At 50.0% G+C, this 20,990-nt stretch overlaps 9 protein-coding genes across 9 annotated transcripts; 5 read left to right on the forward strand and 4 right to left on the reverse strand.

The window, feature by feature from the left end:
• Nucleotides 1-122: 122 nt before the first annotated feature.
• Nucleotides 123-1,745, reverse strand: N7481_001927 (uncharacterized protein; the record flags this gene model as incomplete). Its single annotated transcript, XM_057261146.1, has 1 exon — nt 123-1,745. One exon carries the CDS (start codon nt 1,743-1,745, stop codon nt 123-125), a length of 1,623 nt encoding a protein of 540 aa, XP_057126078.1.
• A 1,060-nt stretch (nt 1,746-2,805) lies between these two features.
• N7481_001928 (T6SS phospholipase effector Tle1-like catalytic domain-containing protein) lies at nt 2,806-4,644 on the reverse strand (the record flags this gene model as incomplete). The annotated part of the gene is made up of 2 exons (XM_057261147.1): nt 2,806-3,857; nt 3,915-4,644. 2 exons carry the CDS (start codon nt 4,642-4,644, stop codon nt 2,806-2,808), a joined length of 1,782 nt encoding a protein of 593 aa, XP_057126079.1.
• A 967-nt stretch (nt 4,645-5,611) lies between these two features.
• N7481_001929 (thioredoxin family protein) lies at nt 5,612-6,242 on the forward strand (the record flags this gene model as incomplete). The annotated part of the gene is made up of 3 exons (XM_057261148.1): nt 5,612-5,654; nt 5,800-5,875; nt 5,951-6,242. The coding sequence occupies 3 exons, from the start codon at nt 5,612-5,614 to the stop codon at nt 6,240-6,242; spliced, it is 411 nt and encodes a 136-aa protein (XP_057126080.1).
• Nucleotides 6,243-6,731: 489 nt separating this feature from the next.
• On the reverse strand, nt 6,732-7,302 carry N7481_001930 (hydrophobin family protein; the record flags this gene model as incomplete). The annotated part of the gene is made up of 3 exons (XM_057261149.1): nt 6,732-6,788; nt 6,842-6,933; nt 6,987-7,302. 3 exons carry the CDS (start codon nt 7,300-7,302, stop codon nt 6,732-6,734), a joined length of 465 nt encoding a protein of 154 aa, XP_057126081.1.
• Nucleotides 7,303-10,010: 2,708 nt separating this feature from the next.
• Nucleotides 10,011-10,898, forward strand: N7481_001931 (uncharacterized protein; the record flags this gene model as incomplete). Its single annotated transcript, XM_057261150.1, has 1 exon — nt 10,011-10,898. One exon carries the CDS (start codon nt 10,011-10,013, stop codon nt 10,896-10,898), a length of 888 nt encoding a protein of 295 aa, XP_057126082.1.
• Nucleotides 10,899-11,458: 560 nt separating this feature from the next.
• On the reverse strand, nt 11,459-13,507 carry N7481_001932 (DUF2985 domain-containing protein; the record flags this gene model as incomplete). The annotated part of the gene is made up of 4 exons (XM_057261151.1): nt 11,459-12,177; nt 12,244-12,318; nt 12,378-12,764; nt 12,820-13,507. The coding sequence occupies 4 exons, from the start codon at nt 13,505-13,507 to the stop codon at nt 11,459-11,461; spliced, it is 1,869 nt and encodes a 622-aa protein (XP_057126083.1).
• Nucleotides 13,508-14,687: 1,180 nt separating this feature from the next.
• Nucleotides 14,688-15,611, forward strand: N7481_001933 (uncharacterized protein; the record flags this gene model as incomplete). The annotated part of the gene is made up of 1 exon (XM_057261152.1): nt 14,688-15,611. The coding sequence occupies one exon, from the start codon at nt 14,688-14,690 to the stop codon at nt 15,609-15,611; it is 924 nt and encodes a 307-aa protein (XP_057126084.1).
• Nucleotides 15,612-17,090: 1,479 nt separating this feature from the next.
• N7481_001934 (RNA-binding protein) lies at nt 17,091-18,383 on the forward strand (the record flags this gene model as incomplete). Its single annotated transcript, XM_057261153.1, has 4 exons — nt 17,091-17,296; nt 17,409-17,709; nt 17,798-17,984; nt 18,016-18,383. The coding sequence occupies 4 exons, from the start codon at nt 17,091-17,093 to the stop codon at nt 18,381-18,383; spliced, it is 1,062 nt and encodes a 353-aa protein (XP_057126085.1).
• Nucleotides 18,384-19,137: 754 nt separating this feature from the next.
• N7481_001935 (GTPase-activating protein GCS1) lies at nt 19,138-20,768 on the forward strand (the record flags this gene model as incomplete). Its single annotated transcript, XM_057261154.1, has 4 exons — nt 19,138-19,179; nt 19,279-19,347; nt 19,523-20,117; nt 20,173-20,768. The coding sequence occupies 4 exons, from the start codon at nt 19,138-19,140 to the stop codon at nt 20,766-20,768; spliced, it is 1,302 nt and encodes a 433-aa protein (XP_057126086.1).
• Between the last annotated feature and the right edge of the window lie 222 nt (nt 20,769-20,990).

A 20,990-nucleotide genomic window follows, 5' to 3' on the forward strand; every position in this document is an offset into this window, starting at 1 on the left:
TCAAGAATTTACTAGTACATTATGATTTAGTCATACCACTGTCATTATATCCTTATTATTCATGGTAATTAATTACAGATAACTGAAGCGAGCGCAGACCCGTCACTCAGGTGACTCCAGGGCTACTCCCCATTCAGTGCTTGAATCCTCGCTCTAGCGATAGCCCTGTTCTCCGCCATGGATGTCTTCCACGGCCGAACACCCGAGTTGAATACATCATCGATCTGCTCTAACGTCAACGCCGCAGTCTCAGGGACGAGAACAAACACCAAGCAAGCAATCATCACAGTGACCGCAGCATAGAAATAGCCGACATTTGCTCCCATATTCCCATGGTCTGGATCCAACATGTATGGCGTCCAAAAGGTTGCGCCGAAGGAGAAAAGGCCGTACAAAACTGTTGTGTTAGCTTGACCGTATGTCCGCAGCGATACACTGTGCATCTCAACCGAGGCCAGGCCTGCAGTAGGGGCGATGGTTCCGCCAAAAACGAATGACCAGAGAGAAAGTAAAATGACAATGACCATCTTTGAAACGCCGACTCCTCCGAATGCAGTACTGACTGAAGATAAGACGAGCATGCAAGCTGCCATGGCGCTGTATCCCCAAAGAATTGCGAATCGCCGTCCACCGTATTCGACGACGAAGGGACCGAGACATGCCCCGCCGAGAATACAGAGGCCAATGATCACATTAATCAGGTATGGGTTGCTGATACCAACACCTTTGAGGAAAGTCGTTGCGTAGGGTTGGACAAACTGGATGCCAGTAATGGACATTCCAACCATAATCAACGCAGACGTGGTTGTACGGCGAATCTGACTTTTCTGATATATCTGGAGCCACGACGTTGACGCCGCGACCATGCGTTCGGCTTTGATGTGATTCTTGACTTCTTCGATCTGAGCTGTGATGGTGGGCGAGCTCGGAGGAATTCGGTAGAGGATACTAAATGCTCGCCGCGCATCTTCTTCTCTTCCGCCACGGTTCAACAACCACCGCGGGGATTCAGGGAACATCAGAATCCCAGCACCGAGGAAAATACCCAGTGGAATCTGACACAAAATCGGTGTTTTCCACTGCCAATTATTGTGCGGCTCCAGCTGAGCAGATCCTGCGCAGACTGCCGACGAGGCAACGTTTCCCAGTGCCAATCCAACGTTGTATAGACCCAGCGCAATCCCACGCTTGCTGGCGACAATGCACTCCGAACTGTATGTGAGGCTTGATGCAATGAGCTGACCAAGACCAATAGCACTAATGCATTTACACACCATATAATGTGTGAAACTCCCCGCTTGTCCAGCACCAGTCCCTAACATTCCCGCCGCTCCAATGATGGCCAGAATACAGCCGATCTGGATATTGCCGCGGCGACCGGTATATCTTCCTGTCAAACCAGATAGACCTCCGCCGATACCGGTGAATAGATAATTCAAACTGATTAAAGATTGTTGAATCGGAGCAATGGAGCAGTGCTCAACGGTCGCGCCGGTTGTGGGATTGAGGAGATGCGTGCAAGTTCCAAATGCCTTTCTATAAGACGGCATGATAAGAACTGTCCCGGTATATCCATGGTCGAAATTAAATATCCACGCCGCAAAGGCCATCCATAATGACAAACGCAGCATAGCCCCAGTGGAATCTAATTCGCTTCCTCGTGTGTCGCTGCCATCGTCGGAAGGTAGAGGCGTGATATCGATTTTCTCGGGCTCCTCGTCGTCGTGATACTTGCCGAGTGCCATTATCACGGCAGTGACTAGAGTAGGTCTAATACAGGCGAACAATTTCTCGAATGCTTTGCCCTACTATTTCCCTGTGTCAATTTTCCGAGTTTTGGGGTATATAAGGCTTATCCCAGTTGCTCGGTCCTTCTCACATACCAATGATGCGCCCACACATATCTAGCTTGCTCATCAAGAATTCCAACCCTGAATCCAACCAATGGCAATAAAACTTCGACCTCAAATGACCGATAAGGTCATAAAATGTTCCTTATTGTGGAGCACATGTCTAACCGTATCCAGTTTAGGTTCCTTGAGTTACTGAATCATGGTGGAAAATTAAACAGGCCAAGCATCTCAGGGCTGTTTCAAGGTTTGCTGCCTATCTCTTTTGGGAATCTGAATGTCAATCCCCCGGATCCCTTTTTCCACCACGGCTTTTCTTGCGCTTTTCTTGCGCAATTGAATAGGACGGGGCCTTCCCATGCAATAGCCCCCGAAGCCTCGTGCCATGCTACGCAGTCCAGGTCATTTGAGACATACAAGTTTTCCAAGCCGGTTTCTCAAAAAACGAGTATCAGTCTTGATTCTCTTCTTTTACTTTGCGCATATACCCCTTGGATTATGACGTAGACTTGGGGGGGAAATGCAGATATGGCAGATTGTCCAACCTTGTTCCTTAGTCGTGGATGTGACAGATTTGAGAAAATCATCAAAGTCTAATCCATGTCACAATTCTCTATAGCATGCGAGGAGAACCAAGACAATTCTTCTTTTGGTAAAAAAAAAGGCAATATAATTCTTTCTAGTAGTGTATACAGCAATCGGAGCTTTTCTCATAGCAAGAAGTCTGAAATTAGACGAGAACTAAACTCATATGAGAAGACATTGTCAATACTATTCATATTAGCTGACGATGATACGGAAGAACGAATATTGAAACTAGTCACTTCGGCATATTATCACTTCGGCGCATTATGGTGACGAAAAAAAGATAATTTCATTATTGGTTCTTGCTCAACTAACACCGTGCAATAATTATTTCAACAGCTATTCCCAATCCTGTATAGAGACGATATCCTTATATCGAGGGTGAACGAGCAGCCTTGATATCTTCCCTGTTATCTGCATCTAGCGTAGCTACATACTCGAGCGCATCACTTCCTTCAACGGCTAATCTCTCATAAGCGTTTTCATCCTCTGACAATTTCCACTCCGGCAAAATTTGATACTCGGATCTCCCAGGGTATTTGAATCGATATTCATAGTCCCCGCCATTCTTCTTTCGACGCTCATAATTATCCCCGGTCAGCGAAATGGGATGATACTTCTTTCCTTCGGTCGTTTTTTCGACCCGGTATCCTACCACAGGATGAATCTGCTCGAATGTTTCCCCTAGCTTCTGGCCTTGTTTATTCAATGCATAGCGGCCTGGTGTACGTGGACGAGACCCATTGGCAACATAAACAACTCCAAAGTTATCTGGTAGATCCCCAAGCCCCCATGTATAGATACGCTGGTCCATATACGCGGGCTTCTCTCCTGGCGTAAGAGGATGCAAGATGGAAGAGGCGATCCACTGGCCCCCTCGTTGAAACCACTTCCCCCATGATTCTGTGTTGCGTTTGTTCATCCTTTCGTTGTACCAGTCAAGGGCATTGTTGATCTTGGCGAGTCTGACTTGCCGTGATAGCTGATCCTTCTTCAGAGTCTCCTCATTGAGTGAAATGAATCCTTTGATTTGGTCAAGCATCCAGGCGAAAGCGATATTCGACATCTCCTCCATGTTTCCCTTATTTTCTAATGTCAAGGTAGAACCACCTCCGACATTGATATGGACACCTGGAAACCATACTTGCAGCAGTTTAGAGCGATCTTTCTGGCTGTCAATCATGTCCAATAGTTTTCGTTCAGCCTCGTTCTTAGTCTTGCTAACATCTTTCAGCTCCTCAACAGAAGGGCGATCGGACAATATAATATCCTTCCAGGCATGAGTTGCATCTTGGCACAGTTCTTGTTGCTTTTCGATCTCCTCGTCCGAGGCTCTTGTGACAGAAGAAACATAGAATAATGTCGGAGTAAAGGCGGCACGGTGCTCATCGAGGGCCAACGCCTGGAAGGCGTTCTTTATATCTGTTATTCTAGTTAGTAATATTCATAGAAATGGATATCTCTAAATGCGGAACATACTCGGAGAAAGCCCAACATTGTGCCATTCCGGTTTGTCAGTTCGCGTAAGCCATTGAGGCATCTCGTATCCAAACACTTCTGGGAAGCCCAGCGCACCAACTGTTTCGAAAACCCCCACGACCTCGATCTGTCTTGATTCCGGAGTACGAGCCCATTCACCCCGGCCCAGCGACTCCCACACAACGCGGTCATTCTGGCGCTCTTCTGGTTGAGGATCAACTGGCCTTCCATCGTGCCAGTCAAAGTAGGCATCGCTGCCATAGAATCTCTCGCCAGTAATAGCTGTGTGACTCTTCTTGTAGAGTTTCCACATTTCGGGGAAATCCTGGATATCGACCTTGGAGCAAATTCCTATGTCTGAAATCAAGCCTGCAATTGCACGCGCTGTGTATGCTCCTCGTGAAAAGCCGAAGCACAAAATCTGGTCACCGGGGTTCCAATTCAATACACAGAAGTGGTAGGCCTCGATGACATTTCCTTCGAGGTCTCTGCCGACTGAGACTTGACCGGCTGAATTTGTCCCGACCCCAGAGTCGTACCAGACAACTTGTTGCCAATTTCCATTGTCATCGTTGTCAACTCCGACACTGTGGATTGCCCGACATAACCGGGTCACGTTGGATGGGACGCTCTCCTCGCCCGAGACCGCAGATTGCCCACTTCCATCACAGCAGATTATAATCCGCTTGCGAGATGGAGGAGGGACATATGTATGGGTAATCTCCCCCATTTCCAGGAGGTGGTGGGTAACTGATAATGCTAGACGGTGAAGGTTGAAAGAAAGAATAGAAAAGAATCGTCTACTTCATGGCGGCAAAAGGGAAACGAGGTCGCTTTTTATTTTTGTGTATCGTTTGAAGTGAATGAAGAAGTGTGTCCGGCTGAGCTGAATCTCATCACGCGGCGCTGTTTATTGGATGGGTTCTTGTCATCCTCGCTAGAAATGGCCAATTTCGATCTCGGCCTGTCCGATAGCGACAAGTGCAGGCGATCGGGAAAGATAGCCGATTTGGCTCTGCAGAAGACACAACCACCGAACTAGTCGGCTTTTTAACACTGTATGCGAGGAGCGGGCAAAGGGAAGACGAAACTAGAAAGTGGCAATTTTGGTGTCCTTTCGGGGGATGGTCCAGTGCCTGAGGCACAATAAAGCACCACTCCCCACAGTTTACACGAACCAATCCCAGTCGTACATTTTGGACCTTTAAAGTATGTAGACTTGTCCAGAATCATAGATGGTTGTTCTTTGACCCATATGTGATCTCCACAATGGACAAATGAAAGTTGTGCACGATATACAGTGCGCCTTTTTCATTCTTGGGCCCATTTGTCAACCGAGATTGCCATTTCATATTGGCATTACTAGTACAAGACTAAGCCACATGTCAAAATATTGTACATAAATCATCGTATTCAGATAGATTCGGGAATACTAAACTATAAACTAATCCTACTATTAGTACCTCACACTAACAACTTGCCAGTGAACTTGTATTGGCCAAAGTCTATCAGTAAAATCAACGATTACAATTGGCTACTAGGCTCGATATTTTTTACAATTTTTTTCTCATCCCTATGCACGCAGAGTGGGTTTGGTGATTTACACAGGCGCAGTTGTATAGTCCGCACGTGACACCGGCGATAGTTGGTTCACTCCGACCGGTGGCAACCTCCACGGAATCCACCGGCAACCCAAAATGGAGCTACCGACTCTGCTGATCCTCGCAGCACTTTTCCTCGGTGAGTACCACTGCGAGCATAGTCGCATAATCACACATCTTGCGGTGTCGCATTCCTCTCCGAAAGAGCATCGTGACTGTCGTCCGCTACTACATGCGCAACACCCCCTCAGTTCAAGACCTCCAACTGACCATTTCCCCGCCAGTTTTCCGCTTCGTACAATCGCGACGAGCTGCAGCAACGCCAATGGAGTCCCACGGAAAGGTTGCTAACATCGACAAGTAAGGAACACATCCTTGTGCGATCGACAACATAACTGGGGAAAATGGGTTCTAACAAGACCACCAATGAAACAGCGATGTCATCTTCAAGGCTCTAGTCCACTCGGGCGCCGCCGTTGTCGACTTCTACGCCACTTGGTGTGGTCCCTGCCGCGCCGTTGCTCCCAAGGTCGGTGAGCTGAGTGAGAAGTACCAGAACGTTCGCTTCGTGCAGGTTGATGTGGATAAGCTGCGTGGTGTGGCTTCCGAGTTCAATGTCACTGCCATGCCCACTTTCGTTCTCATGAAGGATGGTAAGGAGGTGCAGCGCATTCGTGGTGCCGACATTCGGGCTCTGGAGGCTGGTATCCAGGCTATTTCGGCTTGATTGATTCCCCTCGTGGAAGCTACGAAGGGAAGAGCGAATAAAAGTTTTCATGCATGCCCGAGAAAATGTCAATAGTGATAACCAAAGTGGAATATCTACCACTCAATGAACACACCTAGTCAGGTACACGAGAGTTGTCCATTGCCGCACATAATGACGGAGGTCAGAATTATGGGTCCTTCTCACCAACGATACATGGCACATGGGGTACGAGTAGTTCCATGGAGTATCAGTCGTGAGACCGGTGTCAGGAATTGGCCATCAGAGAATAACATTACGATACAATAAGTCTTGTTACGGTGAATGCAGCTCTTCAGTGGAAAAAGGGTGTAAGAAAATTATGTATTATGCGGAGATATGATACCCGCTGTGTTTTGTCACAGAAGCAGCCAAGTCTCACAAAACAGAGAAAAGAAAGAAACGATAAAAGGTATATCACAGGACACCCGAAACTTCTAATCAAGACCAATAAACCTAGAAGCGAAGCACTTAGAGGATGGAGCCAAGAGCAACACAAGGAAGGCCGGCGCCAACCAGGTCGCTGGACTGTGAATCGTATTAGTTTTTGAAATGGACAAGATCTGATAGAGGAAACTCACGGCAGAGGAGGGAGAGTTAGCACAGCAGGCAATGTTTTGCTTGCAGCGCTGGTCAAGGACATCCTGGATAGGGATAGCAACGATAACAGGGACTGCGTAATAGTTAGTATGCAAGTCAATAGTATTGTGAATATGTGGAGCTTACTCTGAACATCCAGCTTGGAGCATTGGCGGAAGATACCAACACCGTCGGCACCGGAGCCAGTGCCGATCAGGTGTGACAGAAGACCAGCACCAAGGCCCTTGTTGACATTAGTGGTGTCATGGGCGTAGGTAGCCCGGTTACAGCAAGAGAGCTGGGCTTGGTCACCGCACTTGGACTGAGCCTCCTTGACGGTCATGCCCTTGGGGACGGGGAAGCGGACGTGGCCAGCCTCCTGGTCCTGCATGCCAGACTCAGTGGGCATGGCAGCGGCCAGAGAGGCGAAAGCGACGGCAATAGCGGCAATAGAGAACTGCATTATGACGATGATAAAGATTAAAGATTAAGGTCTTCAATAAAAGAGATAGGGTTTTTGGTTTTGGGGAAAGAGGTAAAAATGGAATGAGCAGAGAAGAGAAGATGCTTGGATAGGGAAAGTCTACGGACCATTGACCAGGCGCCTTTTATCTTAGAATATTTGTCTGTTTGGGGCTCGTGCTGGGTCCATGCTCCTGCAAAAACAACCCTCGAGTATTTCGGCCCGGAATGCCTCACGCAAGGGTGAATCCTTCTTGTGGCCTTGATCATCTAGGGCAGAGTGTTCCTCATCGGTAGGTTCTCTACTCCCGGGATTTTCAGTCAATCAGAGCGCCCCTTTGCCGGGAACAGACTCCTTCTACGCCCTACATTCCTTCGCCCAGTGGTATCTATGAGAGTTACCTTACAGACCTCTTACATCTTGAATGTCGTCGTCAGTCAACAGTCAGATCTCACGGAAAAGCAATAGCTCACAGACTAATAGGAATCTTAAATTTTATTGTTGTATCTAAATTCTCTTTGGCTGTGGTAAGTCTAGAATCCATCATCCTTCTGGACCTTCTCTAGTATGTGATGGCCTATCCAGCCCCCGAAGAATGCAACAGAATCAAGTTTAGTATGCCTTCACATGGAGATGGCCACTCCCTATGCAGTGTGTTTTTCAATTTGAAATGGGATTAAATAACATTTGTGGCGTTCGGCAATTTTCCTGCAGCCAGCCGTAAGCCGCAGGTGCATGTCTCTTATGCACCAAGACTATATTTTACCCAAGATAAGTCTAATCTCAATGTCTCGATGTCTCGATGCCTCAATTCCACCTCAATAGTAAGATACACCCTCAACCCGAAATCTCTTCTCTAAGCGGAGACAGTAATTCACTCAACAGTGGGTCGACTACGATTCGGATCGGGTGCCCGATCGAATGTAGGGCTTTGATGGTAACAGGACCCTGTCGATCTCCCCTCCCGGTTTACTCGTGAAAATCCGAATGCTCGGGGTTACGATAGGCGACCGTGATGATCGACAGGGCCGTTCCTGAGCGGTGTATCCACCGTGTATATGAGAGGAATGGATTGTCGGGCACTAAAGAGTCGAGGTCGGCGGAGGCCCATACTTTGAATGCACCTTGCTGGGGCCTTGATAGAGATTTGATATTCGAGGTATCTGGTTTCAAGGCACAAGGATAAATTCAAATGTTCCTGCCATTCGAGTCATTGAGGAATTACGATGTTTGCGATCACAATGAGAAATGGGAGCGACTCTCTGCTGGGAGGGCGGAGCAGACAATACTGAGGGGTGTGAAACCCTTGATAGGATCATGGTGGCTGGGAGTGGACATGACGTCAAATCTCTGAATAAGGCCGTCACTTTCCCCTTTAGGAACCGCTACATCTAGCTTACAGGTTGTGTCTAATTCTGAAAAGAAAGCAAAGAAAAAAGAATAAGCCGGATTTTCCAATAAAAACAGAGTATTCATTAATAAAAAATGGCTGTGGGGGAAAGAAAGGAAGCAAAAGATAAATGCCGGGCCCCCGAGTCGAACGGGGATTACTTGACAGCACTCGAAGTCAGCAAGGGCACGACCAGCTTGTGGTGGATTTTGAAATTATGGGTCCAATTTACCCTCATCATCGAGCAAATCGCCGAATTGGGTGTCGGAGGGAGTACTAGGACAGGCCTTAGGTATCTACAGTAAGCATGGCTTGGAAGTAAACAACTTGAACTTGAAGGATGTCTGTTCATTCAGTGCGGTATCGATATGTATATACTACTTACTCAACCCGACCAAAATAGAAAAACTTCCATATAACGAGGCAAGATGAAGGATATCAGGATCACACTCCGCCAAGGCTAAGCGCCTCCAGTGCTCATGCATCTCATGCATCCTGCGCAGAATCATCCCAATAGGGCAATGCACTAACCATGTTGGGACAGCCGCTGTGGAGATGGGAACTTGAAGATGAGAAAGTAATCTCAGTAGTATAATATTGTTGTTTTCCAATATTTCCACGAGATGCTAGTAGTTAGTATATTTTGGCTTGGATTGTCTACTAGTACAGTATTGCCTAGGTGTACATATCCATTAGACTGTCGGTGGGGCAGTAATGGCTTTTTGTGCAATGTATAGGGCATATAGCTACCACTGTCATGCATCTATATATCCAGCCCTACTACCACTCTACAAATTACCACCAAGCCACTCATCTGTGCCGCCTGGCGCCTAGAACCTCCAGGGCTTGGAACCTTGGAAGACGGGGATTACCTACATGGGCCTGGGAGGCTATGCACAGTTAATCTTACGACAGGTAAGCTTCAATTCTAAGGTTACTTCGGAGCTCACAGCCCTGAAGGAGCTCAAGTTGGTCCGCTGCGGGATGTTATCCCACCGACGCTAAACCCGATACAGAGATGATCTACGCTATAGTTGTCCCGAACAGGTGCAAAATGCGCTGCAGTCTGCCCGGCACGGACAGATTGAGTATCGACCTTTGTAAACGAACAGCTAAAAATCTAAAATATGAGAGCAATAGAAAATTGAAGAGGCTGTGGCTGTGTCCCAGAAAAGCAAATGATATATAAAGTTAGGTGACCCTGTTCCAGATTCCTTTTCCTCATCTACATCACAATCCACCATTTCTCTTCACCCAGCTCTATCTATATAATATCTATATAATCCAGAGTCATCACCACCACAACCACCACCTCATCATGTCAACAATCGCATTCTTCGGCGCAACCGGCGGCTGTGCAAACGCCTGCCTAGCCCTGACCCTACGCAACGGCCACAAAGCCATAGCGATGGCCCGCAACCCCTCAAAACTAAACACCCAACTCCTCGAACAACCAGGCCTAACGCAAAAAATCCTGGACAAAAATCTCCGCATCCAACAAGGAGACGCCACAAACATCGAAGGCGTCATGAAAACCCTCATCGTCTCCACCACCACCAGCGCACATGGCGACAGCCAATGCGAGCTCGTTTCAACCATCGTCTCAGGAATCGGCGGCGCACCAACAATGTCCTGGACCAAGGCGAACCCCTGCGACAAGATGACTATGCGAATCCCAACACTGCCACACATCGAGCTAAACAATCCGCACATCACGGAGGAAAGTACCCGCACGCTCCTGGAAGCGCTACGACGCATTGCGACGGAGTATTTCCCTTCTTTCGGGACATATGCCGTCGCGGCACCGCGGGTGGCAATTATCTCCGGGACGGGGATTGGGTCGAAGAATGGGATGAATGATGTTCCATTACTTTTTCGACCGATGTATTGGACGCTTTTGCCTGAGCCGCATGCTGATAAATCGCGGATGGAGGCATTGTTTAATGAGGAGCGGGGGAAGAAGGAGTCGTTGCTTGTGGGTGGGTTGGTTGTTGTTCGGCCTAGTTTTTTGAGGGGTGATCATCGGGTTGCGGCGCCTGGGGAGGATTCTGGGTATGATAAGTTGCGGGTGGGTACGGATGAGAGTCCGGCTGCTGGTGTTGGGTATTTGGTGGATAGGGCTTTGATTGGGGAGTGGATTTTTGAGGAGGTTGTTAAGACTGGTGGGGATAGATGGGTTGGTGAAGGTGTTATTTTGACTTGTTAAGAGTTCAAGTTCGATCTGGGGGGTTGCTTTTGTTTTTACTTTTGCTTTTGCACATTTGATTTTGGCGATAAGGCATTTTTGGGTTAGGGGGATACCCTGCGCAGTCGGATTTGTGTTTTCAATGATTTGGTTAGATCGTTTATTTCTTTTATTATTATAATCAAAGTCCACATGCTTAACAACTTTCCAAATGCTTCAAGTAATGAAGGTCGATCAAAATAAATACACATCAAAGCAATAAGAAATGAAAAATCTCAATCAAAGGACACACGGTCTAGATCCGAGGTGGGGGAATCATAGTACAAGTCAGCTATTAAAAAGCAATATGTAGTGGTAACAAAAGCCAGATACCGAGCAATGATATGCTCCAGGCAACGACAGGGAAATTTATGTGATTTTCTGACCAAGAAATGATGAGCGAAGGTCAGGGAGGAGGACTGTACAGTCGGCAAAGACATCAAGCTCGAGTATACAAGGTGAGCAAAATCTTCATGACAGAATTCGTGAAGGTCATGGTCATGGGACGATCGTGAAGATGTGAACGACGAGGGGAAGGCTGTTCAGGTGCCCTCATATGCCGCCGGTCTGCTAATCTGCAAACTCTTGCGTTCCTCCTTGGCCTTGCGTCGCTCCATCTTTTGCATGGCCTCTTCAGTCAATTGCTGCCGGAAAAGCCTTTCCACAATCTCCTTCTTTCGCGTTCTTCGGTCACCAATCATGATTAGCACACCACCTGAGATATTGCAGACGATTGAGCAGCAAAGGATGACGGTAGTCAAAGCGAATGGTCGTTGGCCTGGGTCTTCCATACTCCAAGTGCAGGCACCAAGAGCCATCTGGAGCAGGGAGTGGCAATCAAGCAAGACCACGATAGCGACAAGAATCCGGAGAGGGAAGGCATGGTGGGTGAAAGTTTCATGGGGTTTGTAGAAAGTGTGTGATTTGGCAAACTTGTTCTGGTGGTGCATCAGGCGGAGTTGTTGCCGGGCGTCGAGGACCGAATATTCGTGCTCGTCTTCCTGAGGGGTATCTCCAAAATCAACATCCAGGTCCTTCTCACGTTGTGACGGAAGGTCGTTTTTGTCCTTCAGATTGGGGAGTTGCCGCTTGCCGCGAATTTTCCAGGTGAGGTGTGTATAGTGCGCGATGAAAATCATATGGTAAGTGTCGACGGCTCGGAAAGGGGCGAGGCCATCACCCATGATAGCGAACAAGCCGACAAGGATATTGTCAATGATGTTAACGACTTGTATCTGCTTGCCACCGACGTTGATCCAACCTGGAATTTATGTCAGTCGTGTTACCCATGAGTTTGAAGGAGATAAGAAGAGCCGAGAAGACATACCAATCAAGAAAAGTACCCAGGCCAAACCGAACAAAGTGATCAATGTGGCGTACAGAGTGATAAAAAATCCAAGGGCTAAAAAGACGACGTAGGTCAGTTTGATGTCCTAGTATGGAGAGACTTGCAATACTTACGCTTCCGGACATATTGCCCGAATCCCTTCATCGCTCTCTTAAACTTTGAACGGCGAGAGTGAAGCATGTGGCGAACATGATCGTTGAGCTCCATGAAATCCTCTCTCGTCCAGCCTTCCAATGCGTGTCCTTCAGGCAGAACAGCATACCGAGGGCCGACTAATACTGAGGACATGCTAGTGAATGGACGGAGTTGGTCAAGGGTCGGCCGTTCTTTGAGCTTATCACCATCCGACTCCCCTTCGTCCGTAGAGCTCGTTTGTTCTTCATCTGAGATTGGACGCGTAATGGTATAAGTTGGCATTCGATTGATGAAGCCACCCAGATTCGGCACAAAGAGGGAGTTCTGGACATTGGTCAGGGTAGATAGGGCCGAAACCTCCGGGTCTATGATAATGATTGTCAGTAAACAGCGTCAGCTACGCTATTTCGGGCAACTTACCGATCACGTCCAACACGTCAACCACATGAGATCCATATTCATTTATCTTGGCGTCCTGGTTGTTGCCGGTGTTATTGAGAGTTGGTACGCCCGTCACAGTCGATGCGCGGTTGCGAGAGAAACGGTTGAGAGCAGCTTGACTGGTTCGCCGGAGTCTTCCCGGTTGTGTCACGGGCGGGCGGCTCTCGGAAGGTTCAAGGCCATTTTCGGGGACGGTATCTTGAGCTTCGCTTGAACCGGGAAGCGGAGTCGTAGAGTTGTGACGAGATTCCTCTGCCAAAGGCATCATACGCATGGGAGTCGCCACTCGCGATAAGACATCGGGCGGAGGGGACGACCATCGTCCGGGTCGCGGCTCCGAGCTGCTGCGTCGTCGGCCAGTGTGCGGTGATTCATCCTCTTCTTGAACAGGAGACCGAACCTCGATAGGTCTGCTTCCGGAAGGTCCGGGCAGGATATCCGGCTGTGATTGTGGGAGGTCGGTATCCAAGGAGGAGAGCGAGGGCAGACGGGACAGGCGAATACTTGGCCGGCGAGACCGAGTAGATGGAGCTCGAGGCCGCACAGCCGCAGCTGGTGGTCTCTCAAGGGCCGTATTTACCGCGTGAGCGTCTGGAGCATTCCCGGAGAAGTAGTCCTGGATGGGCTCGATGCGATCGCGATCGCGATCGCGATTGTCGTCATCCATGGGAGGGGGCTGGGGATGTTTGGATGACTGATTTCGAAAACGTAGCGAAATATCAGAGCCAAAGATAAAGACCCAGAAGGTCTTGAAACGAATAAAGTAGCCCAGTAGCCCCTAAGGCATTGACGGGAATTCAAGGTTGACAGTTCCTGGGGGAGGGAGGGAGAGGATTGAATCGTCGGCGTACCTTTGCGGATGACTCAGCTTGCGTTTTTCTTGTTTTGGCCGTGACGATTTCGGTGGAGAAAACCGGAGTCAATGCGAGGCTAGTCTGTCGATCAGGCAGGATCTTCCTTTTTTCCTTCCTGCATGGTCGGCCTCGCGTGCATCCTAATGTGAAGTCGATCAAGTTTTGCGTGGCATCCTGGAGGCACCTGGAGGCAGCACTGAGAGAGACATTGTGGCGACACAGTGGAGACTATCATTGTCATAAATGGAGTACTCCGTACTCCGGACATGCGATAGGGAATCTTGGCTTATGGATCTAGCGCTGAGGCCAAGCCGCAGTGGAGTACCTACACTAGGCTAAGCTACAGGGTCCACGCTGGGGAGTAGTACATTATGGAGGATATGGATATGGGTGACAGGACAACTACCAGGTACCACTAGTCTCAGTACATACTAATATACTAATCATGGTGTTTCACTGGAAAATCCTCAAGGCTATTAGATCAGCAAAATAGCCAAGATCTATAAGCATTTACCTCTCAGATCTACCAAATTGACAGCAGAGCCAAGTCATCAGCCAAGACAACCTAATTTCAGTTGGTATAGTACATTATTAGTACTCCATATACTACTCTCGACATAGTAACAACTTGAAGTCTATACATATACAGGCTATTGGTCAAACATGGCTTCTAAATACCCAGTGAATACCAGTTGCTACTAGGTACCAGTACCAGTACCTTGCAAAATGCATTTTGTTTGCCTCCTGAGCTGGTGAAAGGAAACTCACAGACACCATCAACATACAAAGTACTGACTACTCCCTGGTTCTTTCCTTCCCAGGTGGTTCCTGCCATCACCGGTGCTCGACCAACTTCCCTACAAGTCAAAGGAGTATTTCTAGTCATACCCCAGACACACCCCAGACACACCCCAGACACACTCACACCTTCCAAGCAAAAGTCGGCCTCTTCCTCCTTTTTACAATTCCTCTACCAGATTTGAAATAACCCCAATGTTGAACACAGTGAGCAGAGAGTCAACTCCGCCAGAGCCAGACGTTGCCATACTAGGAGGCAGTCGAAAGCGATCCCTCCCCACTGAAAGTGACGATGAGTACCTCGAAGAGCGAGCACGAAAGCGCAAGTCACCAGAAGTACTTCTCTGGTGTCCATTCACCGACAATTTCTTCGACGACATGGCCACGATTATCGCACGAGATTTCCCAATTACCCAATTCGCCGAGAGACACAACTGCGAGAAAAGAGACGTCTTACACGCCCTACACGCGGTAGTCATGGATCCTCTCCGCAAAAGCCAGCCATGGTACGAAGGCATGTCTGTCTCCGAACACGCTCAAATTCTCATTTCAAATTGGCGTGCCCCTCCTTGCATCCCCTCCCCATCTGGACTCCCGGGAGTAGGCTCGCAGGACTTGCCTATTCTCATCGGCGATGATTCTCCTCAACCGTCGAGTCCGAGTGAAATTTCAGAAATATCTGGGGTTAGTCCTTGCAACACTAACCTCGATGGCTTTGAACGGAATTCTAAGGATCAGCTTGCCGCTGTTCTTCGCGCTTTCGCAAAGGAGAGCCCGGGTTGTAAGAAGGAAAGTTACGACTCGCCGACTCCTTCGGTGAATGGCTCTGCTCGCTCAGTCCCCGCTGCTTTAGGGACTGTCTCTCCGTCGAACAGCCCGAATCAGGATCAGGATCAAGGTCGGGGTCGGGATCCCATTCCCGGTGATTCGAGCGGCGAAAGTACCATCCTGGCTTCCTGTTCATCAAAGGCCAAGAGGTCAACGACTCAGCAGGAGAAAGGCCAAATCGCTCGGATTGTGTGCCGCAAGGGTGCCGATGGAACCTGGATCCCAGCTCACAAATGGATTAGAGGATATCATCGCCCGGCAGTACGGGGAGAGGATGATCTCTCTGAATAGTCCGGGGATACTGAAAGACTAGGCGGGGGAGCCGCGAGATGGCGGGCGATATGAATAGTTGTCTGCTATGTGACGGCGAATATGAATGCAGATTTAATGGGATCGCGATTCAGAGTAGCTAGTGAATAAGCAATGGTTATCTTTTATTATCTTTTACTTGCGACGCGATGCGGTGCAAGTTACTTGTACCAAGTAGGTTAGCTGTCCAACGGTGAACGATAGAGACCCACTGGGCGGATTTCACGTATAAGCCTGGAAGGAAAGGGATGTCATTTGCACTGTCAACCCTTACTATAGTCTAACCTTCTAGATATTGAGATTTAAATAACTTGAGGTTTCCTTCTTTAGCTGAAAGATTGCCTTAGGGTTCTGACAGCATAATACTAACAATAAGGCATCGACCCGGGACGTATATCATCCGCCATAGGTGGATAACTAGGATAGGGTTCGGCATAATTTGGTGTCACCTACCAGTGTCCTATCTCGCCGCCACTGGCGCTTATTTTTGGATTTTTGGAATTTATCCGAAGCGTGCAGCTCGGATAGGGTACATGTCTAATGCATGTCGGATCGGACTAGTATGCAGGTAGTGGTGAGTCCATTGCCATTGGAAACTAATCTCTGCTCTGCTCTACCTGCCCTGCTCTGCTCTACACTACATTACCAGAGGGCGGTGACGAACCATGGGCGAAACTTTTCAGCCTGAGCGACGTGGAGAAGGGAGAGACAGAGTGGATCCGGCTGAGGTGGAAGATCAACACAGCCGGAGAGAAGAGAGTGTGGCCAGAACCAGGTGCGTCTGAAGGCTGCAGGGGTGGGGGGCGAAATCATAGATTGGTTAGATTGGCAAGTTTCATAAGGGTGGAATCGGAATGGAATGGCATTGAATTGAAGTGAGAAAAATTTGAGTGTACACTAAAAAGGAATGGAGTCGGTGTAGAGAAGATGGATCGAAGATCATGGCACCTCACCGAATTGGAGGAGTTCCACTCTCAATGACATCAACTGGTGGTGGTACGTAGTGTGGTAGCTACCCTGCTTAATACAGTAGGTATGTCTACCCTAAACTGGGGGCTTGGCTAGCCCCGAGACGACCCCCAGTTTAGGGGCAACCGGGCTAGCCAAGCCGACACGGCCAACAGCAACCCATTGGGTTAGTGCTACACCGCCCTCTCCTAAGCAGGGTGAATGACAGATACTCCCTGCCTCGCTCTCTTACAACTTCTTCTCCTTCCTTAATCAACCTACTTTCTGAACCATCATCTCTTCTTTTCCGTTTCTCCTCCCCCCCCCCCCCTCTCCCCCCCAATTCCGGTATCTAGGGCACCAAGCTACCCTGCTCCTTCCACCTCAATCCTCCCCTCGTCAAGTTTATTCGCCTCCCCCACCCCACCCCAGGCCAATCCCAAAACAAACATCTTCTGTTTGTTTGACACTTAGAGCTTTTTCCATCTCTCATCTTTGTGTCCCGCCTTCAAGATGTCTGCCGTCGACAACCTCGCTGACAACGTGGCCGCTGCCACCATCAACGACACCCCCAACACCAACGGCGCTGCTGCTGCGACCTCGCAGTCTACCGACGCCGCGGCCGCCAGTGCCGATGAGGGTCGTCGTCTGTACATCGGCAACCTCGCTTATGCGACCACCGAGGAGGAGCTCAAGGAGTTCTTCAAAGGTTACACCATGTGAGTTCTGATGGCCGATCTTTACTGGAGCTCTCGTGGGCAAGCTGAAGATGGTTCCCTTCCCTTCTCCCTTTCCGTCCTACAGCTACAGCTACTGACTCATAGCTTCCAGCGAGAGCACCTCGATCCCAGTGAACCCCCGCACCAACCGCCCCGTTGGATACGCATTCGTTGACCTTGCCACTGCTGCCGAGGCAACCGCTGCTATCGAGGGACTTTCCGGCAAGGAGATCCTCGCTCGCAAGGTCTCGGTGCAGCTCGCTCGCAAGCCCGAGCCTGCGGAGGCTAAGGAAGGTGCTGCTAGTGGCGGCGAGGGCGCCAGCGGTAACGAGGGTCGCAAGCGCTCTGGTGGCCGTGGCCGTGGCCGTGGTCGCGCTCGTGGCCGTGGTGGCCGTCTTGGCCGTGGACGTGGTGTATGTTTTGACCCCTTTCCCCCCATGTTCCATCCCTACAGATGATCGAGAATGACGATACTGACGAATCTTTCTTTCGATTTCATAGGCTCAGGAAGGACAAGAAGCTACTGACGCCAACGCTGCTGGCCAGGCTCCTCTGACCGAGACTACCAACGAGAACGAGGCTGCTTCCGCCGACGGCGCTAAGCAGGCCAAGACCCCCCGTGCTGCTCGTCCCCAGAAGCAGCGTGGTCCCCCCCGAGGACGGCATCCCCTCCAAGACCAAGGTCATGGTTGCCAACCTCCCCTATGACCTGACCGAAGACAAGCTCAAGGAGATCTTCGTTGAATACTCCCCCGTGTCTGCCAAGGTCGCCCTTCGCCCCATCCCCCGCTTCATGATCAAGAAGCTCCAGGCCCGCAACGAGCGCCGCAAGACCCGCGGCTTCGGTTTCGTCAACCTGTCCACCGAGGAGCTCCAGGCCAAGGCTGTTAGCGAGATGAACGGCAAGGAGATTGACGGCCGTACCATTGCTGTCAAGGTTGCCATTGACAGCCCCGGCAAGGAGGACGATGTCGATGCTGCTGCCGACCAGTTCGAGGAGACCAACCCTCCCACTGAGGAGAACGCTGCCCCGGCTGCCGCGGCTGACTCTACCCCTGCCCCTGCCCCCGCTGAGACCACTGCCTAAATGCAGGCTTAAGGTCCCAAATCCCCACAGATACTGGCTTGCTAATTGGCTTGTTTTTGAGATGGAGCGTTAATCCTGAGATATGGATATGACCACAGTGATTTTCAAGTCATCTGCGAGTATTTCGTTTTGCTCGACAAGTGGTTTGAGAGCGATCTGTGGTGATGAGAGGGTGTGATGACTTGTTTCTTTTTTATGGATGTCATGGAGAACACGTCCATGGCTGGAGAGCTGTTTCTCTTTTTTTTTCTTTTGTTGCTTGACGCCTCCATCCTTAACGACCTTTGCCTTCTGTAATGTATCTTAGCACCCATTTAACTAACTGATGACGATCTGGCCCACTCCCACGTATCTATTGTATTGTGTTGTTGAGTTATCCACGTAGACCGAAACCGGGCCCCAACTCGGGCGATGACGCTAGGCTGGGGCGACCCTTGTCGATCAGCGGCCAAAACATACCAACTCCCCCCATCCGACTGGAAGAGGTTAAACTACACACCTGAGCACACACTCTTTTCCACCATCCTATCTATATTATTCCTTTCTCATCAAACCCCCTTTTTCTATACGATCCGTGTGGAGCAATCAACAAACGGGGGTAAGGCACCAAATTCGACATAGACTCCGAAATCAACGTGCGGCCCCGAGTCCCACGTCCGCTCCGCCTCCTACTAGCACACCCTTGGACCGCCCTGCGTGTCCGTCTCTTCTCTCCCAATTGTCCCATTTCACACCTTCTATATAACCCACTGCAATGTCTCGCATGTGGGAAGTCGACCCGGAGACGAGGACAAAGGTGCGCTCATGAATCCCCTCCCCTCCCCTCCATTGGCGCCCACCAGGAAGCACACCGCAAAACAGAACAGCGTGACTGACCACTCAATCATCCCAACAGCTCCTCCAAATCTCCAAGACCAACGGAAATGACAGGTGCTGCGATTGCGGAGCGCCTTCACCTCAATGGGTAAGTAAGAAGCCAGCCTCGAGCCCAGCTAGCAGTTACAACCATGACCCTCCCCCCCCCCCCTCCAATCGAAATGAAATTGGCCGCAACCCCCCCCTCCATCAACCCCGAAAACCCATGCAAAGCAGAACGAACAATAGACTAATCTCATAACCCTTTTCTTACTTTACAACAGGCCTCCCCCAAATTCGGAACCTTCATCTGCCTCAACTGTGCAGGCACACACCGCGGGCTCGGTGTACATATCTCCTTCGTCCGCTCAATCACCATGGACGCCTTCAAACACGCAGAGATCCAGCGCATGGAACTAGGAGGCAACGAGCCATGGAAATCCTTCTACGACGCCCACCCAGTCACCACCTCCGAGGGCCGCACATTCGAAGACTCAACCATCAAGGAGCGTTATGAAGGTGACGCGGGCGAGGAGTGGAAGGAGCGCCTTTCTTGTAAAGTTGAGGGCCGCGAGTATGTGCTCGGTCAGGAGAAGAAGAACAATAATGCCTCGTCGCGGTCTAGTACGCCGATGAGTGCTGCCGGCGCGGGCGCTGGTGCTGGTGTTGGCGCGAGGACAGGCTCGCCTGCTACGTCTATTCGCTCTGATAGTCTGCGCGGTGGTGCGGGTGTGGGTGCGTCCAAGAAGGAGCAGAATGAGGCTTACTTTGCCAAAATGGGTAATGATAATGCTACTCGCTCTGACGCGCTGCCTCCCTCGCAGGGTGGGAAATTCACCGGGTTCGGTGGTGGTGTGCCTCCACCCGCAGCGGGAGACCGTCGGTCTTCACCATTTGGAGGACTTGGGGGGTTGGGGTGCATTTGGTGGTGGAGGCGGAGGTGGAGGGCCGGCCTTGGATGATTTCCAGAAAGATCCCATGGGCAGTCTCACGAAGGGATTTGGCTGGTTCGCGTCGACGGTTGGAAAGGGTGCTAAACAAGTCAACGATTCATACCTCCAACCAACAGCGAAGCAACTCGCCGAGTCGGACTTCGCCGCTCAAGCCCGAGTGCAGGCAACCAACTGGGGTCAGAACTTTCAAACCGGAGCCCGCAGTGCGGCAGATCAATTCAACCGTTTCGTCGAGGGTGATGATGGGGGTCATGGTCGTGGCGGGAGCAGTGGTGGTGGTGGTAGCTCCGCTACTCGCTCCAATGTTGATCCCGAGCGTCGCGATTTCTGGGATGACTTTTCTTCTATCGGTGCGCAACAGCAACAGCAGCAGCAGCAGCAGCAGGAGATGTCGGGTCATCAGCGCAGTGGGTCACGGTCTGGCGTTATTGGTACTGCTGCTATGCGGAAGAGTCCTACGCCTGCGGCTTCTTCTTTGTCTAACGAGACTACTGCCCCGTCTGGTGTAGAGGGCGCCGAGGCGGGTCCCACGAAATCCAAGCCCAAGGAGAAGGATGACTGGGATGAAAGCTGGTAATTAGTATTAGTATATATTCGTGTTCCGCGTAGTACTGGTATGTGCTTATGAGGGCGGGTTTCTAGATGTCATGACTTTTGTATTTAGTCCTCATACTACCTCTTGTAGTACTAGTACCTTGAACCCATACTATTCCTAGCTGCATGAACGAAATGTCTCTCGCATGATATCCATGAGTGGGGAGTGAAATTGTGTTGATTGTCAAAATTGTGTGATGGTACA

Source organism: Penicillium waksmanii, assembly GCF_028829765.1.
Source record: "Penicillium waksmanii strain IBT 27052 chromosome Unknown utg000002l:1.0-3326099.0:1.0-3328782.0, whole genome shotgun sequence".
Classification (NCBI taxonomy): Eukaryota; Fungi; Ascomycota; class Eurotiomycetes; order Eurotiales; family Aspergillaceae; genus Penicillium; species Penicillium waksmanii.